Below are 22,768 nucleotides of genomic sequence, written 5' to 3' on the forward strand. Positions count from 1 at the left end.
AACACTGCATGTTGTGGATATATATAGACATGCAAACCATACTTGCTTTGGTATTCAGCATGCAAATGCTAAGATTTTTGACTTTATCATCAAGTTGCCTTCAAAATTTGGACTAAAACCCAATTTGTCATCATATCCCACGACCCCCCAGCCTTAAGCTCCAACCCTGCATGTTGTGGATATACATAGACATGCAAACATGAAGATGCAATAAATTACCACTATTTGCTCATCTAATTATGTCAATAATATCAATGATAGCATAAAGTGAGCATAAATGAATGAACATTGATATTGAATTTGGCATAAAATTTGTTGGAATGAGGCTGTTTGTGAGAGCCAAATGTACAAAATTTTGCTAATCGACTAATTGCTCACTCAAAATATTGATTTAATTAATTACTTAATATGCTTAAGTTGTTGATGTTCATTTTGTTGTGTTTATTTTCTGTACAATATTCTGATAATTGCCATCATCAACACAAGCCTAAATTGCTCATGAACTGCAGTTTTATTAGGTAAATAAGGTATATTTTGTTGACATTTTGTAAGACTGGATTAGCTTATTATTATAGGGATTTGTTTGGATGTTTTTTATGAGTGTTGGTATGGATGAAATACAGGGATGATTTTGGACGTTGGAGACATAGATTTCTTTCATGAATTGAACTTGCATCATGCATGGACATTTTGAGGTTTTTTGAGAGTACTACCGTGCATCTTCAGAATAAGCACATAAACTAGTTCAGGAAGCTAATCTAATTAAGTTTCCAAACAGAATTACGTTATCGTTAATGTACTGATACGTCGATGTGTTAACGGTAAGAAGCAAATTTGCCCTAACGGCACCATAACGGATGATTACTGCATTATTCCACATTGTGCTGCTCGGAAATCCAACTTTTTAGATGGCAAGAGATAGGTAGGCCAAAGAATTCATGGAAAAAAGCTGTCGATAGAGATAGTGTCACACTTGGAATTAGTAATTGACAAGCGGTTGCCAGCAATAGAGCCAGGTTCAGGAACCGACTGAGAGAGGCCATGGATCACACTTGATCTGTATGGCCTGCAAAGTAAGTAAGTAAGTGCTGCTCAGAGATGCATCTTATAAATCGAATGATGTACTAAAAGGTGAAAGACGTTAGAAAAAGGCAGGAATTGTTCCACGTGTGCTCTCGCCAAGACAAATAAGAAGTCAATCCAAACAGCACAACGTTTCAATTTTCATTTTTCACGTTTGGGCCACAATCAGACGTCACGTAGCCAACGGAGCAATATTATGTCTTTTTTGTGAATGCTACGACGTATCAGAACTCTGAAGACTTCATTGTGCTGCTCGACCAAGCTACCCTAGATATAGTAAGGCTGTAGCAACTGAGTTGCAACTCGAGACGATTGGGAGACCTGAATGCAATTCTATATCCTCAAAATGGTAATTATCATAAGTAAGCATTCCAAAATTTTCACAATTTTAATAAATGCGCTCAAGTCTATTACATTCATTACAGCACACACGTCCAAAAAGAAAGAAATTGTCTCCATGTCTCATCTGGATGAAAATTAATTTTTATTTAAAGCTTCCTCCCGTACAACATTGAATCCAACAATTTTAATTACAATTTTATGCTTGAAAACACTTAGCTAAATCATAAAAACAAACCGCAATGAAATCCTTTTAGTATGATAAAAGCTTTACCATGTTTTATTTTTTTTTGTACATTCTCACTGTGCATACAGAATAATAAAGGAGGTGAAAAATGAAATAATACAAAAAAAAAATTGTGCACCTGAGACAAGGCAGCTACGAGAATTGAGATGAAGATACATTTTTGAGTTCTTTTATATATTTCATAATATGCAAAATTGTGTGTGTGTGGCTGTATAGCAAATAATTTTAAGTAAACTTCTTTTAATTCTCTCTCTCTGCTTCATCCATATGCCTTTTATTATTTTACATCCACCTTCCATTGTAACATTCTAATTAAAAACTGTTACAGTCATTTTATCGTTTATGAGCAATCTTGATGGTCTCTTTACACAAAAAAGATTTTATTATCGAAAGTTTTTTGTTAGCTTGAAGTTTGTGTAAGAGGAGATTTGAGGGGTTTAGTTGGCTTGTTCTGACTAGATGGGATTTTAGAGTGACTTGGGCTTTATATGAGTTCTATGTTTAACACGGTACAATAATAAGGACGACTACTGTCACACATGATGCCGAAAATTCAAAAATGTAGAGTAAGGTCAGCATTGTATCGACTTGAAGTCAGCTATTCGCGAAATCTAGTGTTATATGCTTTTCTGGGCCTTATGTAGTCAGGAACTACCCGCTACCTTATACACACTAACATAAAACCTTAAAATAACCTAATTTCTATTCAAAATCACCACTAAAAGTCGTCATCAAGCTTCAATATCTTAATTACTCTGACTTTTTCATCTCATTCCATTTCGTCATGATTAACTTTCATCATACACATTTTCATACAAAAAAAAACTAAAACAATGAACAGAAAAAAAAGAAATTGTGAGAAGAGCCATAAAAAATAATTCCTCACTTTTTTTTTCGGGGTACATTTCACATTTTTTTCAATTAAATAAAACGTGTTTGTTTTAATTAAACTCAGTGGAAAATGAATGAATGAGAGAAATTTTTTTTATGTGTGTATTTAAAGTTTATTGTTTATACCAAAGAGGCCAAAGAATTTTTTTTTTTTTCGGAAAAAATGTAAAATTGAGAAACAAAAGATAACAAAATATGTTTTTTTTTTTTCATTTAATACATACATGTATGTACATATCCTAAATACATCAAAAAAGTTTATGATGCTCGAGGCTATTATTATGAAGTTTTTCCTCTCTTTTTAGTTAAATTAGAGGATATGAGAACCGGGAAATTAGGATGTTGATGCTTATGGATTGATAATGCTTAGACATTATGAAACTTTGAATCTATTCTGTCTATAATGATGTTTCAGCTAAAGGTTGAGCATTAAGTCATTCATTAAAAAATCAACTTTTATCGTCTATGTTTTAAAAAGTACTCCAAAAGACATGAAGATGTCTATCTTATTTTATAACGTCAAAATTGGCATTTAACAGTCATCATAATGTGACTAGGTTACCTCTGCATCATTTCAATGGTTTATTGTCAACTAAGTGACTAAGAAGTGATCTAATGGCATTGCTATGCAGTCTAGGATACTTAGACGATTCAACTGTAAAATAGATCATCAAATTTACTTTTCAAGATGAACTTAAGTTTGCACAAGAGTTTGCATGACTCAAACAACTGTAAGAGGTGCATCAACTGTGAATACAAAAATGAGTCTTAACAACTCTTATTCACACACTATTTTGCTTATCAACAAATGTCACAACTCAAACACTCCAAAAGTCCAGTACTGTACTTATTGTACTCACATCCAGTGATCTTAGTCGACTCGAATTTTATATGGAGTCGAGCCCACTTAAGTCGACTTTTCCATAAAAAATTTGAGTCGACTTCTAGCTCTTATTACATCAAATTAGAGCAGAGTTGCGAAGGCCGATGTCGGCGGCCGAGAGAAACGGCCAGTCGTTCATCGTTTTTATCGGCCATCGTTTTTTATCGCTCGCCGTTTTTTATCGGCCGCCATTTTGAAAAAACAAACGGCCCGCCGTTTTTATCGCTCGCCGTTTTTATCGGCCGCCGTTTTTTATCGGCCGCCGTTTTGAAAAAATAAACGGCCCGTCGTTTTTATCGGCCGCCGTTTTGAAAAAATAAACGGCCCGCCGTTTTTATCGGCCGCCATTTTTTATTAGTTAAAGTTTTTTAAAAATTACAAAAGTCCTCGTGTTATTGATCGAGCGACTTAAGGGCATTTTTGTCCCAGTAATCAGTAATTGATTAATTAGTCACTTTAAGATCTACAAAACGAGATTCAGTAGGATCCAAGTCACTTCCTAACTCACAAAACGAGATCCAGTAGGATCCAGTTCACTTTCCGGTCCACAAAACGAGATCCAGTAGGATCCAGGTCACTTCTAAATCTTAAAAACTAGATCCTGTAGGAATCAGATCACTTCCAGACTTAAAATATAAGATCCAGTAGGATCCAGGTCACTTCCAAATCTTAAAAACAAGATCCAGTAGGATCCATATAACATCCAGACCCTTAAAAACATGATCCAGTAGGATTCAGTTCACTTTCAGACCTAAAAACAAGGTCCAGTAGGATCTATGTAACATCCAGATCCTTAAAAACATGATCCAGTAGGATCCAGTTCACTTTCAGACCTAAATAACAAGATCCAGTACGATTTAAGTCACTTCAAACTTTGATCAGTAAACACTGTAAAAACATCGAAAGCATTGAAAAACAATGAAAATTCGTGTTATTGTTTTTGTTGTTGTTGTTTATGAAAATGAAAAATTGTTAATTATAGCATATATGCGTTGATTTGAAACTTTTAAACGCCGTTTTTTATCGGCCGCCGTTTTAAAAAATAAACGGCCCGCCGTTTTTATCGCTCGCCGTTTTTATCGGCCGCCGTTTTTTATCGGCCGCCATTTTGAAAAAATAATCGGCCCGCCGTTTTTATCGCTCGCCGTTTTTGGCCGGCCGATAAAATCAGGCCGTTTCACAACTCTGAATTAGAGTACTGTAGATTGGAGAGCCTGACCCTGGGATAATATCATTCAACTCTAGAATAATTTTCCTCATGAAGCTTTTCATCATTTAATAATGACCTTCCCAGTGCATTCTCTAGTAGAAACTAACAGAAGTAGCTGTTTTAGCTAGGAACAGATTTCTGTTTAGCGGCTTTATTAACGCCCTATTATTAACATTGGATCAACAGGAACTAATCCTCATCATTTCATTCTCTATTAAATCAACCACAAATCGAGATATTTAACCCTACTTAGAGCCCCTAATCATCATCATCTATAGAAGCAGACTATCATGTTATAGTTACAAAGTTTTTAATACACATCACTAAATTATATTTTCCATCATTCACATGTCATGGACTGAGGGATAAAATTATATGTATGTACATATCCCCCATCCAGCATTTCCTCTTCTCTTTTTTTTATATGAAAAAAGATGAGAAAACTTTTAACTTTGTAAATTTAAACTGTGTTAATTTAGTTAACTCAATGGAATTGTAATGAGGTAATGAAAATTCGCTCATTTATGCTCTCATGTGTATATCTAGTGAGTGTTGTTTTTATATATAAAGGAAGTTAATGAGTCCTTTTTTTCTGATGAACATAAAAGAATGTTGAAAAGGGAAAAAAAGAAGATATAAAATGAATTAAGTGGATCACTTTCAAGTGGTTTTTATAAGCTGAAACATATTAGAAACTTTTATGTTTGTGAGTTTTATAAATTTATTTTAGTGCTGTTTGTAAGGAGTTTGAGACGCATCAGGTATGAAAAGGGTGCATTATGGTAATTTTTGAAGAGTTTTCCTTAATTAATTTTGAAAATTAATGTTTTGAATTGTGTTTTTCAATTTGGTCTTAAATGATTCAAGTTTAGTACATACTAACTGGAACCATGCTTCGACTTGGAGCCTTGATTGCTAAAAAATGCTTTCTATCTTACTTTATTACTGGCCGAATCATAAAGTTTGTAAAAATTCTAAGTTTTGGCATCAAGCTGGAATTTATTCTTTACTGTCCAACTCCATGTCGCTGTTTGAGCACCAGGACGCCTTTTAACTTGTGGATTCCAACCAAAGGCAGTTTAGGCAAGGATTCACTTTGAGCACTTTAAATCCGAGCAACACAAGCGAAAAAGCCTCCTCCACAAAGTTTGAATGCTCCGCTAAAGCTTCTACCAGAGCTCGACGTTGACTTGAATATAGTATGGAACCTAGTCGAATTAAGTTGACAAATGGAAGTCGACTCGTTTTGGCAGCAATCAAGATGTCCTGCCAAAGCTCTCTTCATTTGTGTCTCTCAAGAAGACTGCATTGGTTCAGATTTTAGGGTGTTTCATGCTTTTGCCAATCAAGCAATATCAGCAATATCCTGTTTGATTCCAGAAAATCCGAGTCGAATTTAAGCTCTGCTTTTTATAAGCTCAAAATGGCAGTAATCTCTTAAGAATAGCCGTATGGATACCGTGCCAAAGCCTTCATAGATTGTGTCATCCGGGATGGCAGCATCGGCTCAGAATTCAGGATGTCAGGCCTTTAAATCAACAGTTTCCTACTTGATTTAGACAATCTAGTCCCCCACAACATACCAAGCTTATCTAGTCAACAAGTCAAATCAACAAACTCATCCCCAAGTCCAGTCCAAAGTGCTAATTAACTCCCATCATCATCTCACACAAAAGAAACTAAACTCGAACATGCAATACTTCAAGCACAAAACCTCTCGAACTGTGAAAAATTCTAAAATCTGTTCATGTGTAAAAAGTGAAACAAAAGGGAAAGAATGAAATACACAAAAAAGGAGAATCGTTGCTGTATGGAAAAAGCAAAATATTTGAGAGAGGAGAAAAAAAGTTAAACAAAAGCAAAAATGAAATTTTTTTTTGTATGTTTCTGATCGAATGAATGGAAAAAAGTTTAATGATATCAAAATATGATGATATATCATCATCATTTTATGTTTCATCATGTTTAACATTCACCTTTGAATTTTATGCTGGCAACCGAATAATGAGTAAGGGAGTTATTGTGGATTTGGGGGGTTATGGACGTATTTTGTGAAGTATGGTTAAAGCATTAGTAGCACAATCGTCCCTATTAAGCCAAGAACACGCAAAAAGTCCAGAAATAACACTACAGGACCTAACAACGGTCTCTTTTTCTATTAGAAGGATTTTGAGGGGTATGAACAAGTTCTGTAAAATAAAATGGACGGTTGAGCAGCACAATTGACCCTAATAGACTAAAATCATGCTTTTAAGAGACGGAAATGCCTTTTCGGTACCTAAATACGGTTTATTGTCCTATTAGGAGGAATTTAAGGATTATGAACGGATTGTGTGATGAAGGATGGATGCTTGAGAAGCACAATTGACCCTAACAGACAAGTAATACGATTTCATGGTACATACATACCTCTACAATACCTAAAAGCGGTTTATTTGTCTGTTAACGGAATTCGTTCGAACACGTCTACGTAACTCCTTTGTGACAAGATCTGATAGTTCCTTGAAGCCTACTTAACAGCATGACTCCAAAATCCCAAATTTCCCTAATAAACCCCATCTAAAACAGACAATTTGCATGACTCTTTTGCTCTTAACCTTTCAAAATCCTTCCATACAGAATAAGATGAAGAACTAAATGTTTGCTTTTCAAATGAAATTTTTGCATTTAAAATGAATTTTTTCGAAACTCAAAAAATAAAAAAAAAAAATTGAATAATATTTCTGTTTGTAAAGTTAAATTCCCTTTGGCAAATAAGTTTGATTTAGTTTATTTTGTAAAAAGGAATATCAGAGAATATCATAACTTTATTATGGTAATAATGGTGATCTGTTAACATTTTGGGGTATGCTATGTTATGTTTTATAATAAAATGAATATTTAAGGGATGAGATGAGTTGGGGAAATTAGTGTATTTAATAGAGTTTAACTTTATTGTATGTTTTTTAACAACAGAATACGTTGATTGATCTCCGGACTCCAAAAGTCGATGAAGACGACTCTACAATCGAGTCCTGTCAACTCTTGTTGGCTAGAGCATCGATATGTCGCTGTCTTAACCCTGACGGCTTCATGATGACGTATTTCGAGTCATTTTATGACAAAAAATGCAATTTGCCACAATGTGCAGCCCGGGATCAATAAAAATTAAATTAATATTGCAATATTTGCTTACATGTAAATCTTAATTAAATTTATTAAAAACAGCCTGCAATTATATAGTTAAATATTAAATTAATTCATATGAAGCTCATCTTTAACAATTCCAAGAAATGTCTTTCGCTTGATGCCAATTAGAGTTGGTAATTCCCGCAACTTTCTCCCATTATTCTTAGGTACATCAAATTAATGCATTTACATGAACTTAGTGTAATTGCATTTAGTATAAATATTGCATGCATTTTGATAGTTTACTCAAGTTAGTCTGTGGATTTGAAAACACGAGGATCAAAAAATTAAGATGAAGACGATTGTTTTAATTTTTTGTTTGATTGGAATTGCAAGTAAGTTGTCTATACTTTATATAATGCTTGAAGGATCTAGTCTAATGAGTTATCTATACCTTTTGTTTAATCTCCCTTAAATCCCAATTAACATTGTTCAATTCTTTCATATTTTGATTAAAGCTTCCCTAACAAGACCATACAAATGTGGACCATACGAGGAAGTTAAACACTGCAAATGCAAACCCGACGAATTTTGTCCAATTAATTGTCCACCAACTTGTGAATGTGTTGATGGCTATTTACGTAACAAATACGGTGACTGTCTTAAAAATTATGAACAGTCATAGATACGAATAGATTATTGTAATCAAGCATTCAGTGTAAGATGTGCATGGAACGCAGGATTTGTAAAAGAGAGACTCTATCTGTTGCTAATTGTAGTTTTGAGTTGACTGTCTAATTAACATTTACATAGACTGTATAACTGATATTTAAATTTAAGAATTTCAAATAAATTTTAAATTTTGATATAGATTTAATAATTTGATTAAGGGTCTCAATATATGTAGAGTTTTGGTGCTCAGCCTTCTTTAATATGTACAAAATTCTCCAATTTGCCTTTATTTTTTCATGATCAAAATCCCAAAACTTCTCCTAAAACGTTCAATACATTAAAATTCCGAACGCCATTACCCCAAACATTCCTCACTTCTGCACAACATTAATTTAAATCTAGGACAATAACTCTGAGGCCATCAAAAGTGAGTCTTAGTCTGAATACTAAATGCTAAAGGTAATTAACCAATAGAAAGTACGGAAGATATATTATTATTCCACGAACATTTAAAATATTGTTGCTGTATAATTAAATCTTGTGCAAAGTACTTGACTGTGACACACATTCGTAGACGCAGCTACTAAATGTCAACCTCGAATCGTGCAGTTTGCATAGATTTTAGGGGGTAAATAGTTTAGAATTGAAAGTTAACAGTTTCTTAGAGTGAATTTGGGGTCTGGAATTCAATAGGATGAATTTAATCATTATGAGTCACTAAAAGGTCACAATATAGGATGAATATCAAGAAATCTTAGGACACAGGGCCGTAGACAGGTAGCGGAAGGGGATTCGTCGTCAACCCTCTCATTCCCTCAATTTAGGACTAAATTCTTTAATTCGCTAGGGTGAAAAATTGATTTTTCGATGAAACCAACTCTTATGTTACTTGATGTCTCCTACCCCTATGTGACATCAATGTGACCTACCCCTTGCCATCCATCCTCACATGACGTTATCACCAAATCATCCAAATGATCCAAATCATCCATAATCTCAGATAAAGTGAAAAATTCTAACAAAATCATTCCAAAGGACTATTCAAAACGCTCAACTAGTCAGTACATAAGCATACGGCAATCTTGTTATCATTGTGCTCCCATCTAAATTACAAAATGACATGAATTTTTAATTAGTTTTCTTATTCATTTCATTTTATTCACTTTAAAACTTTCTCATTTTCCATTTTACTGTATATGCTGTGTGTAATGATAGTTATTGTGAGTGTCTGAGTTTTTCAGAATATAAAAAAAAAGTAAGGATCATTAAAATTTTGTTGATGTTGTTGCTGCTTGTCTCCATCCACATTCATTTTCTTGCATGATTTCATTTTCCAAAATGCGATTAAAATTCAAAGTGAATGAAATTGATTTAAATGAGACAGCACTAAAGTGTATGTGATTTCTGTGTTCTATTGCTGGAGTGAAATAGAGCAATGAGGAAGGTATGCAGGGGGTGGTGACTCTTTGGGTGGATTTTGTTGAAAATTTTGATTAATTTGAAGACAAATGTGCAATAATCAGGTACAAAGCCCACCACAAAACTCCCAAAAAATGCCCAAAAAGTTCCCACCCCTTGCCAATTTTTGTTCACATTTTTTTCTCCCATTCAGTTCAATAAGCTTTGATTGCAAATAATCTTAATGTTTCCAAACACGTAACTGAAATTGTTTTTGTTTGAATTTTCATCAAATTATGCATTCAGGTGCATCCTTGAAAATGCTAATTGCCATCAACAGACATACAAAATTCAGTCACTACAAATAAATATTGATCTCACTTGCATTGACTGTGTGCTGTTGTTGCTTAAACGTTCTGAATAACAAAACACATTTCAATAGAGAGAAAAAATAGTGATTGTGTAAATTTTTTTTGTAGGAAAAAAATAACGTTTCAATTTTTTAGTATTCAATGATGGTCAGGCAATAAATCAATTCAGTCCATCAAGTTGATTGTGTATGAATATGCTTAGGATTGAATGTGATCGTGTGTGATTTTTTTGAAATAAATATAAAATATCTATTTATTATTACAATGCATTGTGCAAATGTTAGGGAGGGGGATGGGGGCATGGGTGGGTGTTGATGTCACTCAGGGGAGTAGCCAGAAAACTTTAATAAGGCACAACCGTTTTTTTGAATTTTTTTTAAATTTTTTGTTACTAAATAAACGGTTTTCTAATTCTCGGAGGGTTGGCCCGTACTCCAAATGGTCATTCTCCTTGGCTAGGCCTCTAGTGTCATCCTCCATCCCTGGCTAGACCTCTGGTGTCATCACCCCTCCCTGCCTTTTGTGAAAATTCTTCAATTCGTCAGTGTTTTTAGTGAAAAACTCTCAAGACGATCTTAATTCTCTCAAACTCAAACCCTGTCTACCCTCAAAATTGGTAAGTTTCGGATTTCGTCCTTCCTCCCCCTGAATATACCCCCTACCCTGTACCTAAGTAGTTATCATGAAAAAGACTATAACAACTGACTCCACTCCATAAATCCAAATTCTCAGCATCAACCAGACAAATTTAATTTATAGATCAAGCCAATATTAAGTCATTCCATACTTCCCTTGTATCTTTAAATCTCCAACATAAAACTCAGCCATTTTCACTGTAGACATTTAAAACTTTTTCATGCAATCTTTCCACAAGCCATTATTATTTATGCCAAAAAAGCTCAGGATGCAAAAAAAAAAAACTCGATATCGAGAAAAATAAAAGTGCTTTAATGGATTTTTCCTCCATCCTGTTTTGTGTCCATTTATTCCAATTCCACCTCTTTTTTAATGCTCACACAGAAAAAAAAATATATCAAGGAATAAAAAAAAACTATTTCACATTGAGTACACAGCATAAGTTTCGAGAGCGACCATATTCACAGTCTATATGACTTGATAGTTAACGACAAAACTAGCAATTTTACGTTCTCTTCATCTGTACCATAGCAAGTCCATTCATTCATTCCAAATGTCCCCGATATATATTTTTTTTTGCTTTGCTGTTTTGTGCACACATTATTTTTTTTTTTTTACAATTTTCTGCTTTTTATTGTATCTCTCTCGCTCGCCGCCTTCGACATCATCGAGAATGCACAACAAATATTTTAGCTTTTTTTTTTTTGTAAATTTGTGAGTGGATTATTAGGAAGTTTTGCTTGCTGGTGTTGATTTGTCATAATGACTATTGGGAGCTAAGTCGTCATTTTAATCATTTTGACGTCTACATGAGCATGAGTAAGACAAGTTACTTACTTGATTTGCTGGCCGTACAGATCAAGTATGATCCATGGCCTCCCTCAGTTGGCTACTGAAGCAGGCTCTATCGCTGACTACCGCTTGCTAACCTCCAATTCCAAGTAAGACACTACCTTTATCGACAGCTTCTTTCCATGAGTTATTTAACCTACCGCGTGTTTTCTTGCCAAGAAAGACAAATTAGTCTGTGTAATTGTTTTTAAGCTCTAGAGCTTCTTTGGGTACACTAAGCTAGGTTGCACTTAACTTACTATCTGGTTTCTTGAATAAGACTAGCCTTATCAATTAATCCTTTTCCCAGGTATTGTAAACACTTAATATTGACCAGCGGCACAGTCAGACAGAGTATGGTCATGCTTGGTGACAATCCTCTCCTTCAATGACTCTATATTACTCCCATTCCAAGTTGAGAATTTATTTGATCCATAATGAATCTTAGCTAAGCCTATGCAAATGAATACTGACCTAATTCACCCTTGAAGGCCCCTAACCCGATTCAGTATATAGACTTCAAAGCGAAGTATCTGAAGTAGACTATAAAGCAAAGTGAAGGCTCTAATCTTCAACAACTCATATCCATCAAATGCTTCACAATCCCACCAAACTCAACAACATCCTCCAAAAAAATATCCCAAAACTACTTTGCAATACATTTGGACACAGTTAAACATAAAATAGTGAGAAGAGAGATGAACAGATAGTAGAGGAAGTGAAAAATATGTGAAAAATGTAAACATAAATTTGTTTTTCAACTGCTGATGCCATTTCATGGATGATGTTACAGTGATGATATCATATTTTTTTTTTGTGTATACGCGACCTAGTCGAAATGGCAACGAGAGAATGAACGAAAAATTGCATTAAACAAGAGGGAAAAAGGAGTGCTTTTGGCGATTGCAGTGAGAGAGAAACAAACAGCACAAAAAAAAATGGGCGGAAGATTAATGAAAATTTATTTCCACTCGTTTTTTGATTAACTTACTTTTTGATTCATAGACTTGTCGACACAGACTTGCCGTGGTAGTTTATTAGCATCTCCCCTTTTTTTTGGGGGGGGGGGGGGGTCATTTCCGTTGTGATAAATGGAAAAGTTTTTGGAAACTGTTGAGTTGGATAGGCTGAAATGGTCAAATTGTGATTATGGTCTGAAATTTATGGTCACATATCTAGTGAAGTTGATGGCGATCAATATTGCTTTAATGCGTTTGTAGAGTCCATATGCTGTGGATGTCTCGTTGTTGGGTTGCACTATGGTCAGTACGAAGTAGATCAGCATATTATTGACTCTAGAAGCAAGGCGGACACTCAATAGCTCTTAAATCAGTCTCTGGAACGTCTGAGACGTCAGTTACAGCGAATTAAGACTTTGTCATTTATTATACGCATGCAGGAGCCATAATTTGATTAATTTCCATTTGAAGCCTATCCTTCAGACCTCCAAGGATGTCAGACTCCCTAAAACTGACTGGTAACTTGATGTAGATTCCAAACTGCTCAATTAAGAATTGCAGACTGCTCCACCAAATTTTCCAACAATTTCATCCTCCCATCCAGTAATGAATCCTCTTAAAAGCCTTCAATGATAAATTAAGAAGCTTAAAATTGAAAAATTTCCATGTCAAAAGGAAAGTCACTCACATTAATGCTGAAAATTTTCCTTTTTCACTTAACATTTTTTTTTGCGAACTCAGGAAGACTTTCAGTTCCATTCAGTCTCATTTCCCATGAGAATATACTTCTTATTTACATCAGATAAATTTATTCCCTGCATTTTTCTTTTGCCTGCCTATCTACGCATTTTTATGGCATTGAGATTTGTTGTTTTGTTCTTTTTTGTGTCTCATGAGGATTTGATGCAACAGCAAATATAAACATAAACATATTCTGCTGTATACACATCTTGTTGAATAAGAGACACCAACAAAGAAAATAGAATGGGAAAAAAATATGATGGAAGAAAAATCCCAAGAATGATAATGCATAAAGTGGGATCAAGAAATCATTATGCGAGTGAAATAGATGTGCTGATAGAGCACTAAAAGAAATGAAGAAAAAAATTTTTTTACCTTCAATTTCTTCTTGTTAAGAACTGGTGATTTTGAGATATAAGATTGTTTTGAGGTGTTGATAGAGACAGTTTTGCACTTGACATTCGAAATAGGCAATTGGAAACCAGCGATAGAACCAGCTTCAGGCGACATCTGGATGGAACACAATGCATTTGTTCAATCAGTGAAGTTAGATAGCACGTACTCCATGTCTTATTGGGTATGAAATTACTTACTTACTTCACTGGTCAAGCAGATCGATTAAATTCAGTGATCTTGAAGCATCCGGAGCCTTCTGATGTTGTGTATTGTTAAGCTATGTTAGTTGCTCATGCTGCTTAGTGCTCTCTGTCTATGTAGAACCAGCATTAGGTGTCATCTGAGGGAGGCCGTGGATGAACACAGCTGATGTGTACGGTTATTGAATTAAGTAAATAAGTCTGAGTGTACACTACAATTTTAATTACTAAGCTAATACCCAGCACATCCACAAATCCCCATAAATCTACACTTCACATCATTTTTATACAAAAATGCGCTTCCATCACTCAAATATTCTATCAACAAGTTATGACTCCTCAATGGAATATCATGGGTAAGTAACAAGCACGCAAAGCATTGTCATTTTTTTTTGTGTGTCTTCTTTCTGAGTCTTTCCTTCATCCTTCAGATTTAATCCCTTGTTTATTCAATTTTCCTTTCAGCATCTCATCTTTCGTCTACTCTCATTCTTTCCAATTTTACTTCTTTTTTTTCACATTTTCGAAGATTAAAGGAAAATCCATGGATTTATAGCACTTTGTCGATTGAATCTACACATTCTATCTCTCTATCTATCTCCCTCACTTTCATCCGTTGAATATATAAACTTAAACTCATAATACGTATGATGATTCCGTGTCTATTGAATATCAATGATTATTGATTTTTATGACAATGTCGTGGATGTTTTTATCATTTTATACCTAAACATTAAAGATTCAACATGTTTGAGGATGTTGGAGATTGATTTTTATAGGAAAAACTTTAAGGTGATATTGAAAGGACTTGTAGGAAGTAATGTAGTTGTTATGGAAATTTTAGGGAGTTTTGGAAGCAGTTAGTGGCAAAATTGAGGCGGTTTTTCATAGAAATGCAGGTTTATGGGTTACATGGCACTTCCTCTTATCTGATGTGACATTTAATAATAGAATAGAATAACTGAGGAATTTGAAATAGCCATAATCAATGACTGCAACAAATGTACACAGAATGTGACATATTTACAAATTTCAACTGATTCTGAGGCCGCATACCTTGCTTGTTAAATGAATTCCTATGTAAATGCGACCAAGGCATCATTCCCAGACATATTCATAAATACCTAGTCCAGTGCTGTCCAAAACAAGTGTTTTAAGCCATGGCACATCTTGGTACCATCCATGACCCACAGGTTGTACACGCTGTACCAAGCCACAAACACGTGTTAAATAATTCCACAGCCCACATTAAAGCTACCGACAGCCCTTTGAACCCACTTATCCGTTCCAATATTTCATTCACTGAACACATTCTAGCAATCATTAGAAATATCTCTAAAGCTGTATGTACATAGCAACTTTCATTTTCATAGCAAGATTGTGTTCAGTTCAAGCTTCTTATCAAGATTAAGTCTGAGTTTTTGAATTAAAATTCTTATCAATTACGTGACATCTTCGAGTGCTTGACTTCGATAACTTTATTACCTCTTAATTGATATGACGTTATGCTGTTATCAATTTTCTATTTTTGTGGTTTCGAACTCGTAAATGCCGATTAGGTGAAAAGAATAAACGAACGATAATTTTGATATAAAAACTGTGTGTTGCTGTTCAGTTTCAATTCAGTCTTGGCTTTAATTTGAAGTCTCTAGTTCAAAACTAATAATAGAAAAAATGGTGAAAATAATCAGTAATTTAATTGCTTTGGCAATTGTTGCAGTCACATTTTGTGGATTAGCTTCAGCTAGTACATTAAGTTTTGATCATTATTGGACTTATGATGAGGTATGTGATTTATTGTGTTGGGTTTGAAATGTGTTTAGATACAGAGTTGCTATCGGGGTGCTTGAGTAACGCATATGTATGAGGTGGTGCTAGTACTGTCTCTAGTACTTATCAGAGTTGGCAATCGTGTGTCTTCGGCTGGTTGAACGGTTGGCGCCGTTGACTGCCGTTGGTATTTAATATTTGCAGATTTCCGTTAATTGCCAACTCTACTACAAATCATGTAGTCAAGATCCAAAGCTCGGATAGCAACTGTATTAATTATCAAAAGTCGAAGTCGACAAGAATTTTGTACGGAAAAGCACATTCGACTTTGTATAAGATTCGAGTAGACTTTGAGCCTTAACAGGCATTAAGCATGCTTTCAAGCATGCTCTACTTATATAGTAATATACTTGTTAAGCATGCCCGCGTGCGCGCTCTTAGCTCTGCTCTGCTCTGCTCTTAAGAGCTCCGACAATTATTTAGAACCGTCAAAATTATGCCTACTTAATCATTATTTCCTTAAATCCAGATTCAACAATACCTTGCCGAACTTGACGTAGAATTCCCACAAATTGGTCATACTGACGTTTATGGAACAACATCTGAAGGAAGACCATTGCTTGCTTTCTGCATTCATAAAGAACACGCAGCAAAATCTGGACTTCCAGTCATCTTCATTGAGGCTGGTATTCGACCAAGGTAAGCTTCAATTCTCATATTAAGAACTGCTGATGGAAATTGTGGTTTGCCAATATCTCGGAGTTGATGAATTTTAGAGACTAAGGCCGAGATCAAGACCAAGACTGACACCAAGACTTCTCAGTCTCAATCTCTCCCACGAGATCCTGAAAAATTGCTTAAAAAATTCACAAAACTTCCTTATTTTCAGAGAATGGATTGGAGTCATGGCATCACTCTATTTCCTCCATGAAGTCGTCGAACATTACTATGAATTTGATGCACTTCTCGATAACTTTGAAATTGTTGTTATTCCAGTTGCAAATCCAGGTAAGCTTACAAGAACCAATAAAATTGTCTTAAATGTCTTCTAATACAGCAATTTAATAATCCCATGATATTGTCTACAGACGGATATGTTTACACTCACAATACCAACCGTCTTTGGAACAAAAATAGACGAAGCGTTGGAAATGGTTGCTTTGGTGCTGATATTAATGGAAACTACCGCTATCAATTTGTTTATCGTGATGACGTAAGTCAATTGTCTTATTTTTAAATTTAAAATAAACTAAAGTAAGACTTTGTTTTAACAGCCATGTGCTGACAACTACCCAGGCAGCAGCTACTTCTCAGAAGTTGAAAGTCAACAACTCGTCAATTTTATCACATCACCAAAATACGCCAACAGAGTCAGTGTATACATCAGCATGCAAGCATTTGGACAACAAATTTTACTTCCATACAATTACTTCAACACAGGAAGTGGCAATCATGCAGCAGCTTTAGTATTCGCAAATGCAGCCGCTGATGCTATTCGTGCAGCTAATCCATCAAGAGTTTATAGTGTTGGTATTGGAGCTGCTTTAAATCCAAATTCATTTGGAACATCAACAGATTATTCTAAAGGATTCATGAACATTGAATATGTCTACACATTTAATTTGCCAAGAGGAGGAACCAGTGGATATGAAGTACCTGTAGCTGAAATGCCAGCAATTATTCAAGAAACATTCACTGGATTAAATGCAATGTTGTCAAGAATTGGTGGATTTTAAATTGAATTATGGTCGATTATTACTTGTATTAATCATAGATTTATAATAAATAAAATATAGTTTAGGATTGTTTATAAGTATATATAGCTGTTGTGTTTATATTGACGTCTTAGTCCAGTGTTGTATGTGCTACGGCACATCTGGGTGATAAACCACGACCAAAATCGCACACAATAAGTTCATGACATTTTTAAAGATTTTAGCAGGCCACTAGTGTTCCGCGGCAGGCAGTGAAAAAGCAGCAGTGTCGTAGTGGCTAGAGTATAGTACGTAGCATTAGTTTATCCTAGGTCATGTAGCGTGCAGAGTTGGGAAACACGCAAAACGTCTAATGGGACAAAAATAGTCATCATAACAAAAAGCATCCATGTTCATCAGTTAGCACACAGTTTGGACAGCACTTCCTTATACATCCATTGACAATAAGCAAATGATCCCTAGCATCAATTAATATTAGGGTTGGGCAAATATTCGAATATATTCGAATATATTCGCATATGAACAAAAAAATATTCGAATATATTCGAATCATATTCGAATATGCATTATTCAAAAAATTTCCGTTGCATTGGGTTTCTTGAAAGAGTAATTTCTAATCGCATTTGTGAAGTATGTAATTTCATACAAAAGTACATATAATCATATTTAGTCTACTTATACAAATGCCTGAATCAAGTCGTTGTTGATTGTATTTTTCACAAACGTCACTTAGCATTCGGAATTTAGAGAGTATTATATTTTTATTTATTTGATTGCTTGCAATGAGATGGTGAAATTAATCAAACATTTTGCATAAAAAACATTGAAGTGCTTTTTATTCTAGTTTGTGATTTCAGGAGGCATTCAAGTAAGTTGGGAATTTCAAAAATTAATACATAAAAATATTGCAATGGTGTCAGTTCAACTAAATTTAGTCAACGGGACAACATTCTATGCTGGAGATGTCATGAAAGGTAAGAATTTTGAGATTTTGGTTAGTAAATTGTCTAATTGATGATTTTTGTGTCTTTTTAGGGATTGTTCATCTATGTTTTAGTGATAGCACTGAAGTTAAAGGTTCGTAGAGTAAGAATTCTATCAATTATATCAGCTTGAATGGACATAATTATGTGTTGTCGCCAAATAATGACGAAATATGCTTAGAATCAGGTGCTTGTCAATCGGCAAATTTAGTTTTTTGCCAGGTGGCTCCATTTGGTTCCAAGTTTACTGAGTGTACTTCTAAGCCGCGTAGTTTCTGTGGTGAATATTTCAATATGTCCCGATCAGCCCTCTGTTCTCAAAATTTCAAAGAGTAAATTAATCTTAGTACAGTGATAGGTAACCTGTGTACCATGGGAAGGCACTTCATTTTTTTGGGAAATGCCATGAATCGTGTGTCGAGTGCGGTTTCGATCGAGGCTAAACATCAAAATGTGCTTCGAGAAATAAAAGGTTACCCACAACTGCCTTTGTATTTTGAAAATGATTGGGAATTCCCTGAATCGTGGTCTGTCGTGAAAATCCATTGTGCCTGTCAATTGCAACAATTCATTTTTTAATCTCAACAAATCTATTAATAACCTTCTTATCTCATCAGAACTCTACATTGAAATCACCGGCATTTACTGCAATGAAGCTACAAATAAACCCAAAATTACAAAACAATCCGAAACATTTTTACACTCAAAAATTCAAATCTTCAAGCTTCAAGAACCTGAAACAATCTCTGGACATCTTGATCAACAATTTGAATATAAATTATCACATAAATTACCTCAAACGTCAATAGTGCACAATATTCATTATTACTGTAGTGTATTCCTAGCCACATCATCTAAAATTGAAAACGTATCAGGTCAATCATTTGAGGTCAAGCGACTTGATGACTTAAATTGGCTTCCAGTTCTTCGACAGCCGATGTACAGACGTGAGACTAAGACATATCGTTCAATTACACTTGGAACACAATCAATAACATTGTCAGCTATAACGCCTAATTCTGGATATGCAATTATGCTGGCTGTTCCTGTTAAAGTCATCGTATCAAATGAGAGTAGTTTGAAAATTGAAAGTTTAGAGTTTCAACTTGAAGAATGGAAGGAAGTGTACTCAAATGACAAGAAAGTTGACACAAAAATTATTGTTTTGAGTTCATCCAAAACACCTGGAATTGGAGCTTATGAAACCAAAGAAATATACAAATGCATCAGCATACCGCATCGTACAAATCTATCAGAACTGAATTATATTAAAATGATTAAAATTAAGCATTTTTTGAGGATAACTGGAAGAGTGTCTGGCGTCCATGAGAATTTATGTGTCATTCTACCTCTAGTCATGGGTACGATTCCTTTGAGAGGTGAATTGGAGCATTTTGATTTTGAAGTTCCGGATGACACTGAATATGTAAGTTTTAGAAGGAAGTCTTGAAGCTATTAATGACATTTAATTCTATTTACAGCGTAAACACCTGATGTATGTCTACAAATCTCCGACAGTATCTGAAGCTTTTAAGAATTTTCTAAACATATTGTAAATTAAACTATTATATTAAACTGTTCAGAACCTAATCTATTTAGGGCAGTTTTGGGCAATCTGTGTGCCGCGGCTACACTAGTGTTAAATAGAAATTAATCCATAGCTCAAGTAAAAATAAATCTTGAGTCAAGAATAAGTGGAAATTTAAGCTATATGTTGTGTGATGTATATTATAAGGCAAAAAATTGTTAAATGGGAATTTCCTGTTTACAAATTTAAATAAAAAGTTGGGAATCCCGTTGCTATGTAAAATTAATTTTTTGCTGATTAAATAATACGGAATGGACAAAAATGCGTTAGTTATAGTCATCAACAGAACATATTGTCTAATGACAAGGGAAGGTTCTATGTTTCAAATTTTTTTCCATGCTCTTCAAGGCTTTCTAGAACTCCGAATAGAAAAACAGAGGAAATATAAGTGTAAGTTCATTCGTATGTTTGATGAAATTTGGCCCAAATTTTGAGCTTTGCCCGACCATCACAACGAAATCATTAGAGCATCGTTACGTCATCATATTAATGATAAGAAGCGAATCTGTCCGAAAAATGCGGTTTTTGAGATTGTGCCGGTTGGATTAATTATAAAATTAGAGGCTTAATATAACAACAATATTTCCATATACCAGTCGATGTTATCGAGATTATCAACCTTATCAAGATCGAGATCGAGCTTATGAATGTTGATGTCAACAACATACCTTAAAGACAATACTCTCCATACATGCAATGAAAATAAATAAAAAACAATAAATTTACACATTAATTATACATATTAGTCATAAACAATATCACGTGCTATACATTTATTCAAATCCATTCAAATTAAATTGAGAAGAATCTCTTTCTTTTGAGAGTAAGTGAGATACTGTGCGCTGAGATTTAAATTCATTTACACATAACAAAGTTATTTCGCCATTCAACGTAAGTGTTTGACTGTTTGTATTGTGTTCAATTTTAATTAGCGCATTCAAGTTTTAAGAACATTTCTTTAAGAATTTGTCACTAAACGGAACTAGTAAGGTTAAAATTGGTTAAAATTTGTCAAAATGATTCAATTAAAGCTAGAGTTGACACCAAATGAAGCTGGAATTTTCATTTATAAACCTGGAGATGTTTTGAAAGGTAATTTGACTTGGTGCTGAAGGATTAAATAATAATGAAGTGATTTGTCAACAGGTTGTGTGGAGTTAAACATAAAAAGTGATAAAAAGTGCTCATGTAAGTGAATTATTGGATAACATTTGAAAAAAATTGAAAAATTCCCAAATTTTAATTTACATTTCTGGAATATTTTGCTTAAATATTAAGAGTGAGTATTTTCAAAACATTAGGAGTAGGGGTGCAGTCAGGAGTAGGTTTATTAGAGGGAAGAGTTACTTTTTTCAGGAGTAGCCCGTAATGCACATCACAAAAGACACTAGTCTTAGGCAGACGTGGGTCTGTCTTCAGCATGAACCCTAAATTTTCCCTTTTCTATGCCTTTGAACACGTTAAATGCACAATCATACATAAATAAAATAAATGAAAATTATGTATAAAAAAAACCTATTTACTCATCTGATTAAGAACTTCCGCTATATTACAAAAATGTGAGTTTTACTTTAAACTGTGCTTGTATTAAAATATATACAATTCAAGATCAAGTAAAGCACATTTGATTTGTTTTGTTTTAAAACAGCGCAATTTGAAAATAATAATGAACGGTTTTTGAAAATAAGATAAAAATTTGTTTCAAAAATTCAATAATTTGTCTATTTATGAATTATTTCAGTAATGTGTGAAACAAAATATTGTTTTTATTCTACTATGTTTTATTAAGTTTCACTTTTTTCTGTGTATTAATATGACGTCATATATTATACCGCAAAACAGATGCTTAGAATTGTTTTTGAGAGTCGTACAGTTTTCGTACGATAACCTCTTTGATTAAAATATTTAAGTGTTTTTTCATATTTGTGTGGTTTTCTGAAATGTATCCGAGTAGAACAGGCTACGATTAATTGATATTTGTGAAATTTGGTGTAAAATGTCAAGTTTATAATTTAAGACGAATTGAATATCAATAAATCAAATCTATTACTTAAGACGAATTGTTGACTATGGGAAATTTTGGGAATTAGCGTTATAAATACGTTTTAAGACCCTATTCCCTACACTTTTTACCAAAATCATGAATTAAAATTAACAATCCGTAACCAAATTGTAAGCCTTTTTCTCCTCTTCCGCTCCTAACCATTCCTTAATTTCCAAACGATCCTCAATTCCTTTCCAGTTCCACTCGGTATTTTGATCTTCTAATAATTTATTTATTTAATTCCAGCATTATACATCGAATTAATAGGACAAGTCACCACACAGATCTATAGCGAAGAAAACAAAATAAAGAGCACCGATTCACTTTTATACAAGAAAATTACATTTTTTGCCTACAAACTGCAAACTAAAATTTCAAACGGAAAGCATCAATATGAATTTGAATTCGAGCTTCCTTCCATATTACCATACTCACCCAAATTTGACAGCAAGAACAAAATCGAATATTTTGCAAGAGCATCCTTAGTGATCAATGAAAAGTCAAAAAATATTGAGCAGCAGATGGATTTTGAAATATTTAACGAATATGATTTGAATTTAAATCCATTAAATTTTATTGGACAGCATTGTGAGGGTGTGATTGACACGTGCTCTTTATTCTGTAAAAATGGATCAATTTTGTGCTCAGCATCAATACCTTATGCTGGATTTGTAGAAGGACAAATTATACCAGTTACGATAAA

The 22,768-nt window shown here is 34.1% G+C and overlaps 1 protein-coding gene and 1 pseudogene across 1 annotated transcript; both read left to right on the plus strand.

The window, feature by feature from the left end:
* Positions 1-15,639: 15,639 nt before the first annotated feature.
* LOC139098621 (carboxypeptidase B-like) lies at positions 15,640-17,471 on the plus strand (annotated as a pseudogene).
* An 889-nt stretch (positions 17,472-18,360) lies between these two features.
* Positions 18,361-20,043, plus strand: LOC139098622 (uncharacterized). The gene is made up of 4 exons (XM_070650858.1): positions 18,361-18,424; positions 18,486-18,527; positions 19,051-19,859; positions 19,915-20,043. The coding sequence occupies exons 1-4, from the start codon at positions 18,361-18,363 to the stop codon at positions 19,987-19,989; spliced, it is 990 nt and encodes a 329-aa protein (XP_070506959.1). The 3' UTR covers positions 19,990-20,043.
* The last annotated feature ends 2,725 nt before the right edge of the window (positions 20,044-22,768 follow it).

Source organism: Chironomus tepperi, unplaced genomic scaffold, assembly GCF_022539635.2.
Source record: "Chironomus tepperi strain 1889 unplaced genomic scaffold, CSIRO-AGI_Ctep_v1 contig_449, whole genome shotgun sequence".
NCBI classification, from domain to species: domain Eukaryota; kingdom Metazoa; phylum Arthropoda; class Insecta; order Diptera; family Chironomidae; genus Chironomus; species Chironomus tepperi.

What these genes read in the sequence shown, in the direction of transcription:
- LOC139098622 (XM_070650858.1), top strand. Translation starts at nt 18,361, where the DNA reads ATGGTGTCAGTTCAACTAAATTTAGTCAACGGGACAACATTCTATGCT. An exon ending in TGCTGGAGATGTCATGAAAG is followed by an intron (nt 18,425 to 18,485) that starts GTAAGAATTTTG and finishes GTGTCTTTTTAG; the next exon opens with GGATTGTTCATCTATGTTTT. An exon ending in TTCCGGATGACACTGAATAT is followed by an intron (nt 19,860 to 19,914) that starts GTAAGTTTTAGA and finishes TTCTATTTACAG; the next exon opens with CGTAAACACCTGATGTATGT.